Raw genomic sequence first — 13944 nt, 5'->3', positions numbered from 1 at the left:
AATAATTTTAATTGTTAAGTTTCATCAATCATGGAAAACAGCACTGCTTCGGTTTTTCCAGGATTATATGAGACCAACCAGTTTTTGCTCCAGTTATATAATATGTTTAAATTGGCATTGAGAGAAGTTTCAATTTCTTCAGTACTTTTCGATGATTTTCCAAGCGAGGTATCGTCAGCAAAAAGTCTTGTTGCACAATCTAATTGATCAGCAATATCGTTAACATAGACCACGAATAAGAGGGGTCCCAATGCTGATCCCTGCGGGACGCCAGCTGTTAAATACCTAGGGTTGGATATAGCTCCGTTTACGAAGACATGTTGACTGCGATCACTTATATAACTCGATATCCATTGTATAAGCTGGCCTCTGATACCATATATCTCTAATTTACGAACGAGTCCTTTGTGCCACACACGATCAAAAGCTTTGGATACATCGCAAAATATCATGCAATAGTTTTCTTTGCTGTCGAGGGATGTACAAATATGATGGTGAAGTTCAATTAATTGATGGACAGTTGAGTGACCTGCTTGAAAGCCTGATTGATACTTGTATAAAAGGTTGTTAACATCAAAATAGTTATACAAGTTTTTATATACCACTCTTTCAAACAGTTTTCCTATACAACTTATAAGAGAAATAGGTCTATAATTGGAAACAAAAGAGTGATCACCTTTCTTATACAGTGGCATGACATATTTACTTTTCCATTTGTTTGGATACACACTATATTGCAATGATAGGTTAAACAGTAAACACAGGGGTTTAGACAGGGAATCAACGGTGTTCTTTAATAATTTATGACTTATTCTATCAGGCCCTAAAGCTTTATTTAGCTGTAAACTTTTTACAACATCAGATATTTCCTTCTCAGAAATTACTATTTTCTCTAACTGCATATCGGTCCTTGATGGAAAATGTGGTAATGGTACATCTTTATCATTCAAACTACATATTGATTCGAAATATGTATTAAGCTTTTCAGCTTTTTCCAGATCAGAAAATAGCGTTGGAAATTCATCATCAATATTCTGCTTGACAGGGGGAATATGCGAAGTAGAGCCCGAGTTTTTAACATTATAACGTAATAATTTCCATTAATATTGGAATAAAAGTTTTCTTTCGCATAGCATTTCATGTTGTTTACTCTATTTCTCTGGTGTTTATAAGCTTTTTTATCGCTCTCTTTTTTTGTTTTTTTGTCCTTTCTCCGTAATCGGTCTCTTTTTCGGGATTCCCTCCTCAAAATAGAGTCATACCATAGTTTGTCATTTGGACGAATAGTTACTATTTTTGAAGGAATGCATGATTTGACATGTTGGGTAAATTTGTTTTTAAAAACAGTGAACAAGCATCATTAACATTTGAGCATCCATTATATAAGTCCTTCCATTCTGTATTTTCTATAAGATAATTGAGCATTTCTCGCTTATAGGATATGCTGTTACATAACTGTGTACTTATGTTCACATACGTTCCCCTGTGATCACTTATGCTGTTATCAAACTCAACTACACCACTGTCACCAACGTCAATGTCTTCACTGACAATTACAGGACCAAGCAATGTACTACTTGTTTTGGTTACTCTAGTTGGTTCTGTTATAGTGTCTACTTCAGGACAGCCATGTCCAAATATTTCTACTGACCAAAAACTATGTGGCCAGGCTATATGATATTTAGTTATTATAATTCAATCTGCAATCTTGATCTTTATCACTACCGCAGAGTACATTGTTTTGTCAGCTACCTTGTTCCTCTTTGTCACTTCCATTAATTACTGTATATGACATTTATGTCCTTTATTGGTCATCCCCCTTGGCTGTGTCTGTCATCACATCAGCTGTAGAAGGAAGTGCTATTAGCTTCTCTATCTGTCCATTGTTGAATCTTTGCCCGTCTATTGTTGTTAGAAACTATATATATGTATGCTCACATCTATTCTGTACGTGAGAGGTGAGACGTGAGATGTGAGTGTGGAGACCGGCATTCCGATTGTCTTTGTAGGGACAACCGTGAGCAGGATTATGCCGCTCGCAGGAAAGACCCTGGGGGTGAGCTGGAAGTCCGCTCACCTCATTCATGTATACTTGTTTGTCATGTCTTGTGAAACCAACTAAAGAAGTTTGAACTAAACTATGCCTTCGTCTTCATCAACGTATTCATCATTTGTCTTCGTCAAAGTATTGCATGTATGTAATTCTCCAGTCATCCTATCCATGAGCCGATCCGAAGTCGACGCACCAACCATATATGAACGCGTTGACAGTTCTGATATAACATTTCTTAAATTTTTCATAACCGAGAGTTCACTTACGTTAAGTTTTCTAGCGGATAAGAGATTTTCATTTATATCACCACCAACAACAACCTTGGACGACATGTCAAGAGCGCTTTCAACGCTATTATCTAATCGAGCCTAAAAGTCCAATGAATTATACTCTGGTCGGTATACTGTACACAGTAGCAGCGAGTTTTGTGGTAAATATATCTGTATCCAAACTGTTTCATCGTAGATATTTTCAAGTTCTGGAATTCTTTTTAAAAAAACCCAGACTTTTATCAACATAAACTAATAAACCACCCCAAACATATGTCTGTCTTTGCGTACTGGCTCGTGGACGTTTTCCCAGTTTAGCGTTTCAGTTTTAATACTGTCGTCCAAGTGCGTTTCCGTGAAACAAACAACGTTGTGATCTGATAAGAATTCACTCAAATAAGAAAGCTTGTTACGTACACTTCTAGTATTTAGATGGAAAATAGACAATGAATGGTCACCGACAGTGTTGTCATGGGTCAGTGGCCCTGGGTTGGGTTGCACGTCCCCAGCAATCAATAATAACAATAGTAACACAAAGATTACATGACCAGCTTGTGACTGAAGACAACAGACAGTAAGAAACATCGTGCATGCCTTCCATTCGTTACAGAAGATCTCAAACATTAACCTCAGTTCACATACAAAGAGGGTCACATTATCCAGCGAACGATGCGCATAATGGACGCTCTTGAATCTAACGTGTATTCTAAAGTTTACACAATTAAAGACTCCAGTCACCACATGGTGTTGCATAATATCACTACCCATGTAAGTACAGGGAGAATAGTATATACTCAGATAAAATTAGATGAAAAAATGATATTATGTGATTAAACAAACATTGCCTGTTATTTCGTGTTGTCGAGAACAAATGTTAAACTTGAGTGTGATCACAACATATTTCGGGTAGATAGAACGAATACGGATAAGTACACTTTCACAGATAGTTGATAATAGTTGAAGAATGGATCTGATAAAGGCAGAAGAAAGAAGCTTGCACAGTATGATAGAGATAGAGTTAGAGAGGAGGAATCTAAGTGTCAAGGGATTCATAACAATACAAAAAACTATCCAACAGCCAATAACACATAGAACAAGGAACATGAGACATTAAAGCATCATTGTGGAGATCAACAGTTTCGCATATACATATTTACAATGTGTCTACTTACAGGATATATACAATTGAGTGGATAATACATTTAGTACAGTTTCATATTATCCAGGTGATCCAATTAAGTTCTATTTATATTTGACCAGGTCGGCTTCGCGTGAGATCACATGAGTTGCTCCCTCCGGCTGTTCTAAGATGTAAATTCGTCCATCGCGTGTCCATGTCGCCTCAATCTTATGTGTTTTCATCAAGTCTCTTGTGCACTTGAACAGTTTGCTCCTGTATTGTGTAAGATCTTCATTTATGTACACACTGGGATATTTTGTTCTCAGTTTTGACCTGTTGATAATGACTTGTCGTTTATCCCAGTAGGGCGCAAACTTGACTATAATATCTCGTCTTTTCTCCGAATGTTTCCTGCCTATTCGGTGACTCCTGTCGATGTCCGAGATACGGATGTCCGGGTGCACAGTTTTCAGCACTTCTGTTACCAGTTCGTCTGTATTTTCTCCCTCGTTTTCAGTTATGCCTGCAATTCTGACAGAATTTCTTCTGCTACACTGTTCTAAATCATCCGTTTTCTGCGTAACGTCTTTTCTAAGCAGAACAATCTCTGGTTTGAGGGGTTCGATCTCGCCTTTTAGTTTAGAGATTTCGGCTTGGAGAGGTTGCACAACAGATTGAAAATGCTCAGTTATGAGATCAGCAGCGATCTTCATAAATGCTTGCTGAAATTTCTCTTGTAACTGAGGCAGCATTAACGCACTAGAGAGTTTCGATGTTAATACATCTGTTGATGCATCATTGATGATTTGGAACACTGAGGTAGACAGAAACGGGGGTGTATTATCAGCATTTGGTGTAATAGTTCTGTCAGTACCTGGACTTGCGGTAGCTGCTGTCTGTTTAGGCGTACTTTCCGATGTTGGTGACAACGTACTAAAGCTGTGTTCCGCTGGGGTCTGAAAGAATAGTGTCGGCTGTACGTAACATCGGTTTTGATGACTTAGGCGGCTGATGTTCTTTACAGGTAACGTCCGTTTGCTTTTCTCACTTGCCGACCTCGCGAGCATTGTGTCTTTGAATCATTTGTCCGTTGTTTTCCCCTCGCCATGGCGAAAACAAGTTCAGCTGTATAGTATATCCAGCAGATAAGTTGCAAATCACAACAGAGACTAATGAAACATATGGGTGTATGGATTTTCACTGATCGCTTGCCATGGGTAAAGTTATCCACAACTTAGTGAGAGCTCACTCACACACGTCTACCCGTTGTCGCCATTTTTGGATCACTGATCGGTCAGGGACATTCGGGAAATGCCTTGTAAAACACCCCTTTCTCGACATACAGACACACCTGTTGCTTTCATCACCTTGTCGAAAACGCTGTAAGGACCAACACTAATACGCCCCTATCACCGAGAGAGAGAGAGAGAGAGAGAGAGGGGGGGGGGGGGGGGGGTGGAGAGAGGAGAGAGAGAGAGAGAGAGAGAGAGAGAGAGGTAAACTGTTTAACCCACCCAATCCTAGCGTAACGAAGACGATGTCGGCATCGGTCACTGCCCAAGCGACCTCGCTACTATTGTAGTTGAGGCAGGGGGTGGAGCTGCACCCCTCTACCGCCCGGATGTGTGTGGCCAGGTCAGACAAGCCCGTGACGGTCAGTGACATCCAACTGGGGTCTGTGTCCGGGGCGTACCCTCCCATCGTAGCCTTGCCTTGGAAAACCAGTGGACCAACAGCCTGCATAGGATTCACTGTCGCTGAATGCAAATATTTTCAAGCCAGTCGCACATTGAATACAGACATGGTAGGAATATCTGCCAGGCAACCGGATATCAGATAAAACTAGGATTATGCACCCCTTGCCTATCATTTAACAGAAGCTGTGTGTGTCAATACATGAACACACCATGATATAGAAGATCCATGGATATCGACTTCGTTATCATGAAGTCTATATACCACCTATATCTAATGTATTGCAGATATTTCTCACATTGCACATCTAGCATCAGCAGATCTTTCTTACACTGGACATCTGACATAAGCAGATCTTTCTCACACTGCACATCTAGCATCAGCAGATAATCCTCACATTGTACATCTAGCATCAGCAGATCTTTCTTACACTGGACATCTAGCATCAGCAGACCTTTCTTACACTGGACATCTGACATCAGCAGATCTTTCTCACACTGCACATCTAGCATCAGCAGATAATTCTCACATTGCACATCTAGCATCAGCAGATCTTTCTTACACTCGACATCTAGCATCAGCAGATATTTCTCACACTGGACATCTGACATCAGCAGATCTTTCTCACACTGCACATCTAGCATCAGCAGATACTTCTCACATTGCACATATAGCATCAGCAGATGTTTCTTACACTGGACATCTAGCATCAGCAGATAATCCTCACATTGTACATCTAGCATCAGCAGATCTTTCTTACACTGGACATCTAGCATCAGCAGATCTTTCTTACACTGGACATCTGACATCAGCAGATCTTTCTCACACTGCACATCTAGCATCAGCAGATAATTCTCACATTGCACATCTAGCATCAGCAGATCTTTCTTACACTCGACATCTAGCATCAGCAGATATTTCTCACACTGGACATCTGACATCAGCAGATCTTTCTCACACTGCACATCTAGCATCAGCAGATACTTCTCACATTGCACATCTAGCATCAGCAGATGTTTCTTACACTGGACACCTAGCATCAGCAGATATTTCTCACACTGCACATCTAGCATCAGCAGATCTTTCTTACACTGGACATCTGACATCAGCAGATCATTCACATACTGCACATCTAGCATCAGCAGATCTTTCTTACACTGGACATCTGACATCAGCAGATCATTCTCACATTGCACATCTAGCATCAGCAGATCTTTCTTACACTGGACATCTGACATCAGCAGATCTTTCTTACACTGGACATCTGACATCAGCAGATCTTTCTTACACTGGACATCTGACATCAGCAGATCTTTCTTAGACTGGACATCTGACATCAGCAGATCTTTCTTACACTGGACATCTGACATCAGCAGATCTTTCTTACACTGGACATCTAGCATCAGCAGATATTTCTTACACTGGACATCTGACATCAGCAGATCTTTCTTACACTGGACATCTAGCATCAGCAGATGTTTCTTACACTGGACATCTGACATCAGCAGATCTTTTTCACACTGCACATCAAGCATCAGCAGATCATTCTCACATTGCACATCTAGCATCAGCAGATCTTTCTTACACTGGACATCTGACATCAGCAGATCATTCTCACATTGCACATCTAGCATCAGCAGATCTTTCTTACACTGGACATCTGACATCAGCAGATCTTTCTTAGACTGGACATCTGACATCAGCAGATCTTTCTTACACTGCACATCTGACATCAGCAGATCTTTCTTACACTGGACATCTGACATCAGCAGATCTTTCTTAGACTGGACATTTGACATCAGCAGATCTTTCTTACACTGGACATCTGACATCAGCAGATCTTTCTTACACTGGACATCTAGCATCAGCAGATATTTCTTACACTGGACATCTGACATCAGCAGATCTTTCTTACACTGGACATCTAGCATCAGCAGATGTTTCTTACACTGGACATCTGACATCAGCAGATCTTTTTCACACTGCACATCAAGCATCAGCAGATCATTCTCACATTGCACATCTAGCATCAGCAGATCTTTCTCACATTGCACATCTAGCATCAGCAGATCATTCTCACATTGCACATCAACTATCAGCAGATCTTTCTCACATTGCACATCTAGCATCAGCAGATCATTCTCACATTGCACATCTACTATCAGCAGATCTTTCTCACATTGCACATCTAGCATCAGCAGATCATTCTCACATTGCACGTCTAGCATCAGCAGATCTTTCTTACACTGGACATCTAGCATCAGCAGATCTTTCTTACACTGGACATCTGACATCAGCAGATCTTTTTCACACTGCACATCAAGCATCAGCAGATCATTCTCACACTGCATATCTAGCATCAGCAGATCTTTCTCACATTGCAGATCTAGCATCAGCAGATCAGTCTCACATTGCACATCTAGCATCAGCAGATCTTTCTTACACTGGACATCTAGCATCAGCAGATATTTCTTACAATGGACATCTGACATCAGCAGATAATTCTCACACTGGACATCTGACATCAGCAGATCTTTCTCACACTGCACATCTAGCATCAGCAGATACTTCTCACATTGCACATCTAGCATCAGCAGATGTTTCTTACACTGGACACCTAGCATCAGCAGATATTTCTCACACTGCACATCTAGCATCAGCAGATCTTTCTTACACTGGACATCTGACATCAGCAGATCATTCACATACTGCACATCTAGCATCAGCAGATCTTTCTTACACTGGACATCTGACATCAGCAGATCATTCTCACATTGCACATCTAGCATCAGCAGATCTTTCTTACACTGGACATCTGACATCAGCAGATCTTTATTACACTGGACATCTGACATCAGCAGATCTTTCTTACACTGGACATCTGACATCAGCAGATCTTTCTTAGACTGGACATCTGACATCAGCAGATCTTTCTTACACTGGACATCTGACATCAGCAGATCTTTCTTACACTGGACATCTAGCATCAGCAGATATTTCTTACACTGGACATCTGACATCAGCAGATCTTTCTTACACTGGACATCTAGCATCAGCAGATGTTTCTTACACTGGACATCTGACATCAGCAGATCTTTTTCACACTGCACATCAAGCATCAGCAGATCATTCTCACATTGCACATCTAGCATCAGCAGATCTTTCTTACACTGGACATCTGACATCAGCAGATCATTCTCACATTGCACATCTAGCATCAGCAGATCTTTCTTACACTGGACATCTGACATCAGCAGATCTTTCTTAGACTGGACATCTGACATCAGCAGATCTTTCTTACACTGCACATCTGACATCAGCAGATCTTTCTTACACTGGACATCTGACATCAGCAGATCTTTCTTAGACTGGACATTTGACATCAGCAGATCTTTCTTACACTGGACATCTGACATTAGCAGATCTTTCTTACACTGGACATCTAGCATCAGCAGATATTTCTTACACTGGACATCTGACATCAGCAGATCTTTCTTACACTGGACATCTAGCATCAGCAGATGTTTCTTACACTGGACATCTGACATCAGCAGATCTTTTTCACACTGCACATCAAGCATCAGCAGATCATTCTCACATTGCACATCTAGCATCAGCAGATCTTTCTCACATTGCACATCTAGCATCAGCAGATCATTCTCACATTGCACATCAACTATCAGCAGATCTTTCTCACATTGCACATCTAGCATCAGCAGATCATTCTCACATTGCACATCTACTATCAGCAGATCTTTCTCACATTGCACATCTAGCATCAGCAGATCAATCTCACATTGCACGTCTAGCATCAGCAGATCTTTCTTACACTGGACATCTAACATCAGCAGATCTTTCTTACACTGGACATCTGACATCAGCAGATCTTTTTCACACTGCACATCAAGCATCAGCAGATCATTCTCACACTGCACATCTAGCATCAGCAGATCTTTCTCACATTGCAGATCTAGCATCAGCAGATCAGTCTCACATTGCACATCTACTATCAGCAGATCATTCTCACATTGCACATCTACCATGAGCAGATCATTCTCACATTGCACATCTAGCATCAGCAGATCTTTCTTACACTGGACATCTGACATCAGCAGATAATTCTCACATTGTACATCTAGCATCAGCAGATAATTCTCACATTCCACACCTAGTATCAGCAGATCTTTCTCACACTGCACATCTAGCATTAACAGGTCTTTCTTACACAGGACATCTGACATCAGCAGATCATTCTCACAATGCACATCTAGCATCAGCAGATCATTCCTACACTGGACATCTAGCATCAGCAGATCTTTCTTACACTGGACATCTAGCATCAGCAGGTCTTTCTTACACTGGACATCTGACATCAGCAGATCTTTCTCACACTGCACATCTAGCAACAGCAGATCTTTCTCACATTGCACATCTACTATCAGCAGATCTTTCTCACATTGCACATCTAGCATCAGCAGATCATTCTCACATTGCACATCTAGCATCAGCAGATCTTTCTTACACTGCACATCTAGCATCAGCAGATATTTCTTACAATGGACATCTGACATCAGCAGATAATTCTCACATTGTACATCTAGCATCAGCAGATAATTCTCACATTCCACACCTAGTATCAGCAGATCTTTCTCACACTGCACATCTAGCATCAGCAGGTCTTTCTTACACAGGACATCTGACATCAGCAGATCTTTCTCACAATGCACATCTAGCATCAGCAGATCATTCCTACACTGGACATCTAGCATCAGCAGATCTTTCTTACACTGGACATCTAGCATCAGCAGGTCTTTCTTACACTGGACATCTGACATCAGCAGATCTTTCTCACACTGCACATCTAGCATCAGCAGATCTTTCTCACATTGCAGATCTAGCATCAGCAGATCAGTCTCACATTACACATCTACTATCAGCAGATCATTCTCACATTGCACATCTAGCATCAGCAGATCATTCTCACATTGCACATCTAGCATCAGCAGATCTTTCTTACACTGGACATCTGACATCAGCAGATAATTCTCACATTGTACATCTAGCATCAGCAGATAATTCTCACATTCCACACCTAGCATCAGGAGATCTTTCTCACACTGGACATCTAGAATCAGCAGATATTTCTTACACTGGACATCTGACATCAGCAGATCTTTCTCACACTGCACATCTAGCATCAGCAGATCATTTTCACATTGCACATCTAGCATCAGCAGATCATTCTCACATTGCACATCTACTATCAGCAGATCATTCTCACATTGCACATCTACTATCAGCAGATCATTCTCACATTGCACATCTAGCATCAGCAGATCATTCTCACACTGCACATCTAGCATCAGCAGATCTTTCTTACACTGGACATCTAGCATAAGCAGATATTTCTTACAATGGACATCTGACATCAGCAGATAATTCTCACATTGTACATCTAGCATCAGCAGATAATTCTCACATTCCACACCTAGCATCAGCAGATCTTTCCTACACTGCACATATAGCATCAGCAGGTCTTTCTTACACAGGACATCTGACATCAGCAGATCTTTCTCACAATGCACATCTAGCATCAGCAGATCATTCTTACACTGGACATCTAGCATCAGCAGATCTTTCTTAGAATGGACATCTGACATCAACAGATAATTCTCACATTGTACATCTAGCATCAGCAGATAATTCTCACATTCCACACCTAGCATCAGCAGATCTTTCTTACACTGGACATCTAGCATAAGCAGATATTTCTTACAATGGACATCTGACATCAGCAGATCTTTCTCACATTGTACATCTAGCATCAGCAGATAATTCTCACATTCCACACCTAGCATCAGCAGATCTTTCTTACACTGGACATCTAGCATCAGCAGGTCTTTCTTACACTGGACATCTGACATCAGCAGATCTTTCTCACACTGCACATCTAGCATCAGCAGATCTTTCTCACATTGCAGATCTAGCATCAGCAGATCAGTCTCACATTACACATCTACTATCAGCAGATCATTCTCACATTGCACATCTACCATCAGCAGATCATTCTCACATTGCACATCTAGCATCAGCAGATCTTTCTTACACTGGACATCTAGCATCAGTAGATACTTCTTACAATGGACATCTGACATCAGCAGATAATTCTCACATTGTACATCTAGCATCAGCAGATAATTCTCACATTCCACACCTAGTATCAGCAGATCTTTCTCACACTGCACATCTAGCATTAACAGGTCTTTCTTACACAGGACATCTGACATCAGCAGATCTTTCTCACAATGCACATCTAGCATCAGCAGATCATTCCTACACTGGACATCTAGCATCAGCAGATCTTTCTTACACTGGACATCTAGCATCAGCAGGTCTTTCTTACACTGGACATCTGACATCAGCAGATCTTTCTCACACTGCACATCTAGCAACAGCAGATCTTTCTCACATTGCACATCTACTATCAGCAGATCTTTCTCACATTGCACATCTAGCATCAGCAGATCATTCTCACATTGCACATCTAGCATCAGCAGATCTTTCTTACACTGCACATCTAGCATCAGCAGATATTTCTTACAATGGACATCTGACATCAGCAGATAATTCTCACATTGTACATCTAGCATCAGCAGATAATTCTCACATTCCACACCTAGTATCAGCAGATCTTTCTCACACTGCACATCTAGCATCAGCAGGTCTTTCTTACACAGGACATCTGACATCAGCAGATCTTTCTCACACTGCACATCTAGCATCAGCAGGTCTTTCTTACACTGGACATCTGACATCAGCAGATCTTTCTCACACTGCACATCTAGCATCAGCAGATCTTTCTCACATTGCAGATCTAGCATCAGCAGATCAGTCTCACATTAAACATCTACTATCAGCAGATCATTCTCACATTGCACATCTAGCATCAGCAGATCATTCTCACATTGCACATCTAGCATCAGCAGATCTTTCTTACACTGGACATCTGACATCAGCAGATAATTCTCACATTGTACATCTAGCATCAGCAGATAATTCTCACATTCCACACCTAGCATCAGGAGATCTTTCTCACACTGGACATCTAGAATCAGCAGATATTTCTTACACTGGACATCTGACATCAGCAGATCTTTCTCACACTGCACATCTAGCATCAGCAGATCATTTTGACATTGCACATCTAGCATCAGCAGATCATTCTCACAATGCACATCTAGCATCAGCAGATCATTCTCACATTGCACATCTACTATCAGCAGATCATTCTCACATTGCACATCTACTATCAGCAGATCATTCTCACATTGCACATCTAGCATCAGCAGATCATTCTCACACTGCACATCTAGCATCAGCAGATCTTTCTTACACTGCACATCTAGCATCAGCAGATATTTCTTACAATGGACATCTGACATCAGCAGATAATTCTCACATTGTACATCTAGCATCAGCAGATAATTCTCACATTCCACACCTAGTATCAGCAGATCTTTCTCACACTGCACATCTAGCATCAGCAGGTCTTTCTTACACAGGACATCTGACATCAGCAGATCTTTCTCACAATGCACATCTAGCATCAGCAGATCATTCCTACACTGGACATCTAGCATCAGCAGATCTTTCTTACACTGGACATCTAGCATCAGCAGGTCTTTCTTACACTGGACATCTGACATCAGCAGATCTTTCTCACACTGCACATCTAGCATCAGCAGATCTTTCTCACATTGCAGATCTAGCATCAGCAGATCAGTCTCACATTACACATCTACTATCAGCAGATCATTCTCACATTGCACATCTAGCATCAGCAGATCATTCTCACATTGCACATCTAGCATCAGCAGATCTTTCTTACACTGGACATCTGACATCAGCAGATAATTCTCACATTGTACATCTAGCATCAGCAGATAATTCTCACATTCCACACCTAGCATCAGGAGATCTTTCTCACACTGGACATCTAGAATCAGCAGATATTTCTTACACTGGACATCTGACATCAGCAGATCTTTCTCACACTGCACATCTAGCATCAGCAGATCATTTTCACATTGCACATCTAGCATCAGCAGATCATTCTCACATTGCACATCTACTATCAGCAGATCATTCTCACATTGCACATCTACTATCAGCAGATCATTCTCACATTGCACATCTAGCATCAGCAGATCATTCTCACACTGCACATCTAGCATCAGCAGATCTTTCTTACACTGGACATCTAGCATAAGCAGATATTTCTTACAATGGACATCTGACATCAGCAGATAATTCTCACATTGTACATCTAGCATCAGCAGATAATTCTCACATTCCACACCTAGCATCAGCAGATCTTTCCTACACTGCACATATAGCATCAGCAGGTCTTTCTTACACAGGACATCTGACATCAGCAGATCTTTCTCACAATGCACATCTAGCATCAGCAGATCATTCTTACACTGGACATCTAGCATCAGCAGATCTTTCTTAGAATGGACATCTGACATCAACAGATAATTCTCACATTGTACATCTAGCATCAGCAGATAATTCTCACATTCCACACCTAGCATCAGCAGATCTTTCTTACACTGGACATCTAGCATAAGCAGATATTTCTTACAATGGACATCTGACATCAGCAGATCTTTCTCACATTGTACATCTAGCATCAGCAGATAATTCTCACATTCCACACCTAGCATCAGCAGATCTTTCTTACACTGGACATCTAGCATCAGCAGGTCTTTCTTACACTGGACATCTGACATCAGCAGATCTTT

At 41.0% G+C, this 13944-nt stretch overlaps 1 protein-coding gene across 2 annotated transcripts in view; it reads right to left on the bottom strand.

Annotated features, from left to right (window-relative positions):
- LOC137286610 (uncharacterized) overlaps window positions 1–13944 on the bottom strand; it is a 159630-nt gene that overhangs the window by 5301 nt on the left and 140385 nt on the right. For both annotated transcript variants that reach the window (XM_067818559.1, XM_067818560.1), the window contains one exon: window positions 4957–5179. In XM_067818559.1, the coding sequence (XP_067674660.1) occupies window positions 4957–5179 (223 nt within the window). The remainder of the gene's footprint in view (window positions 1–4956; window positions 5180–13944) is intronic.

This window comes from Haliotis asinina, chromosome 6 (assembly GCF_037392515.1).
Source record: "Haliotis asinina isolate JCU_RB_2024 chromosome 6, JCU_Hal_asi_v2, whole genome shotgun sequence".
Taxonomy (NCBI): domain Eukaryota; kingdom Metazoa; phylum Mollusca; class Gastropoda; order Lepetellida; family Haliotidae; genus Haliotis; species Haliotis asinina.
This window is presented reverse-complemented; position numbering and strand designations above follow the sequence as displayed.